Source organism: Trypanosoma conorhini, assembly GCF_003719485.1.
Source record: "Trypanosoma conorhini strain 025E chromosome Unknown Tco_14.4_contig_00317, whole genome shotgun sequence".
Taxonomy (NCBI): Eukaryota; Euglenozoa; class Kinetoplastea; order Trypanosomatida; family Trypanosomatidae; genus Trypanosoma; species Trypanosoma conorhini.
The window spans coordinates 1-2775 of NW_021704404.1; the positions used below are offsets into that span (position 1 = coordinate 1).

General features: G+C 58.8%; 1 protein-coding gene across 1 annotated transcript, besides 5 other annotated features; it reads right to left on the reverse strand.

The window, feature by feature from the left end:
• The first annotated feature begins 118 nt into the window (after positions 1-118).
• Positions 119-149: a microsatellite.
• A 219-nt stretch (positions 150-368) lies between these two features.
• On the reverse strand, positions 369-1619 carry Tco025E_05429 (uncharacterized protein; the record flags this gene model as incomplete). Its single annotated transcript, XM_029372328.1, has 1 exon — positions 369-1619. The coding sequence occupies one exon, from the start codon at positions 1617-1619 to the stop codon at positions 369-371; it is 1251 nt and encodes a 416-aa protein (XP_029227567.1).
• A 389-nt stretch (positions 1620-2008) lies between these two features.
• Positions 2009-2048: a microsatellite.
• A 235-nt stretch (positions 2049-2283) lies between these two features.
• Positions 2284-2310: a microsatellite.
• A 112-nt stretch (positions 2311-2422) lies between these two features.
• Positions 2423-2476: a microsatellite.
• Positions 2477-2645: 169 nt separating this feature from the next.
• Positions 2646-2716: a microsatellite.
• Positions 2717-2775: the final 59 nt, after the last annotated feature.

A 2775-nucleotide genomic window follows, 5' to 3' on the forward strand; every position in this document is an offset into this window, starting at 1 on the left:
AATGGGCAACTGGGAAAGAATAAATTTCCTGCTAAGGTTAAATCCCTCCCCACCGCAGCCAGCACCACGCGTGGCTTCTGGAAGCAACTCCGCAGTTACGAAAGAAACCGGAGTCCGTCACACAAACAAACACACACACACAAGACACAAATTGACGTGCGCGCAAAACCAAGTGGCATTATTTACATACTAAAAACCCTCCTACTACTCGCTCTGCTGTTGCTCTTGGATTGCTTTCGTTCCGCTCAGTTGTTTCCTTTTTTTTGTTTGTTGTTATTTTTCCTCTTCAGCTCTCTTTTTATTTTTCATTTCCTTGTTGCTTTCTTCTTTGCTTCCCGAATCATACATGGCCGTCAGCTCTACCGTTATTACACCCATGACTTGGAGAGTGTCACGCGAGTCCCAAGACGCGGGAAGCTGGAAGCCTTCTCCATCGAGCCTTCCGAGTTCGCCAGGCGCCGCTTCATGCAGATGTTGTAGAGCCGCATTGGCACCCGGCCCTCGGTGCCGGTGGCGGACGTCGCGGTGAGGCGGGTGTGGCCGAGGCTTGGGGTACTAGCGCGCTCCTCCAGCAGTGTGGCGGGAGGAGACGCCTTGCAGCCTGAGGACAGGCGCTCAAACTCTCTCCAGTCAATAGGTATCTCCATCGTCCGCTCAAACACGCGCTGACGCAGGCTCTCGCTTTGCGGCCGCTGCATTGTCGAGCTCCGCCGCGTCCGCTCCGCGTGCACGGCCATGGCCAACTCCACGCTTTGCGTCTTCGTGGCAAAGGACGAGTCCACCGTGAGAGCCTTGCGCTTTGCCGAGACCGACGCCGCCGCCGCCGAGGCTGAGGCAGAGGCAGAGGCCGCCCTGAAGCCGTTCGACCCCGGCGAGGAAAAAGAGAAGGAGGCGGTCTCCTTGAAAGAGCTGCTGCTAATTGTACTCTTCACAGGGGGCGTCGCCCCACTGTTGGTTGTCTTCCCCGCAGGGCTCGCATGCTCGCAGTGGCGTGCCATCTCCTCGCTGTTTGAGGTGACGCCGTAGCAGAAGCAAACACCCGGCTCCGCACGCGGAGCCCCGTCGCTGTCGTCCAAAGTGCCAGAAGTCTCAGCGGCCGCAACGGAGGCGGCGGCCGTAGTAGCAGCCGTCGCGGCAACGGCGCGCCTGTCTCTTGGCAGACAAAAGATGGTGTGATCGTGAAAGTACGGCACCTCCGTCACTCGGCCGAGAAGCGGCGTTGCGCGCGTATTACTGTTGAGCGTGTTGGTGTAGCTCGCCAGGCGTAGCGGTTTCTCGTGGGAGTCCCCGTGCGGGGCGGGGGAGGGTGTGCGCCGCCCGCTGCGCGGGGTCGGCGCCACGCGCGAGAGGAGGAGCACCTTCTCGTGCCGCGACACGTTACGCCGCGTGGGAGTGGCGTTTGCCGCCTTCCAGAGCGGCAGGTCCGCTGAGCCGCCCCTGGCGGAGGTCTGGGCCACGCCGCCCCGCGACTGGCGGCGCCACGCGGTGATTTGGTCGCGCAGCCGCTGAATCTTCCCACGGCGGTACGCGCGGTGGTCGGGCGGCGGGAGATAAAAATCAAGCCGCGTTGCCGCGTCGCTCTCGGGCTTCGCGGCAGCGTCGCTGCTATGCGGCGTCATTGCGCGGGGCCGTCTCCCCCTCCCTTCTTCTTCGGTTATTTATTTTTTTTTTTTCTTCGTTGCCTCTACCTCTCTCTCTTGCTCCCCTGTTCTCTCTGTGTGTGTGGTGGGGGGGGGGGGAGGGCGTCGCCGCCGTTCCCTCTCCGCTCGCACAGGTGTCAGAGTCCGGGGCCCACGCCCTGCGCCGTGCCGATGTACGCAGCGAAAAGAACTCCAAAGGGGGAGAGGCGAAGAAACACGCTGGTGGCGACGCACCGTGCAGGATCCCTCGCCGCGGGCGACGACGCGAGAGGGTCCGGCGGGGGGAGTGGAAGTTACATGCAGTGAGTGGCGGCAAGGAGACCGGGTACGGGCACGCACCTCAGGGCGGCGATGAAGCTGCAACAAGAACAAATAAACACACACACACCAACAAACACAACAACAACAGCGATGCGGTGCCCCCTTCCCCCTCCCTCGACTCTCCTGCGATGACCCCATTGACGTGGGTGTGCGTTGGCACGGAGGAGGCAACGTGGGGGGAGGGGGGGCAAAGAGCAGGTGCGGCACGGAAAGAGAAGGGTCCAGCTCTGCGTCCCCTCCCCTGCTCTGCTTGCACCCCAGCCGCACCCGCCGTCTCCCCTCGGGCATTGTTTGCGCACGCACACACATGCATGCATGTGCGTACATATACATATGTATATAATATATACACACACCACGACTGCATCCCAGACGCGTACTTATCACGCTGGCTGCAGGGCGCACTCACTCCTCACGCGGCGCCTTCACCCCCGCCCATAGCAAGTTAAAAACACGATGTAATATCTAATATATATATATATATAAATAACTAGGTATATGTATATATATATATAGCAGCCGTGCACCCGCCATCCATGCACGTCATTGCGGGTGTACAGACAGAGAAACAGTGGCGTGTGTGTGACACGCGTCTATTCTTCTCCGCTGTGCGGGCTGGTAACGGAGGCGTCTCCCGCGACACGGCAAGAGCAAGACACCGCGCGCCCTGTCAAATCTGCAAGGCAGACACACCGATATACATATATACATACACACATGCATACATAAATATATATAAATATATATATATATATTTTGCTCAGGAGCAAATGGCAACTACACAACTTTGAAGAGGAGAGTAACAAAAAGAAAA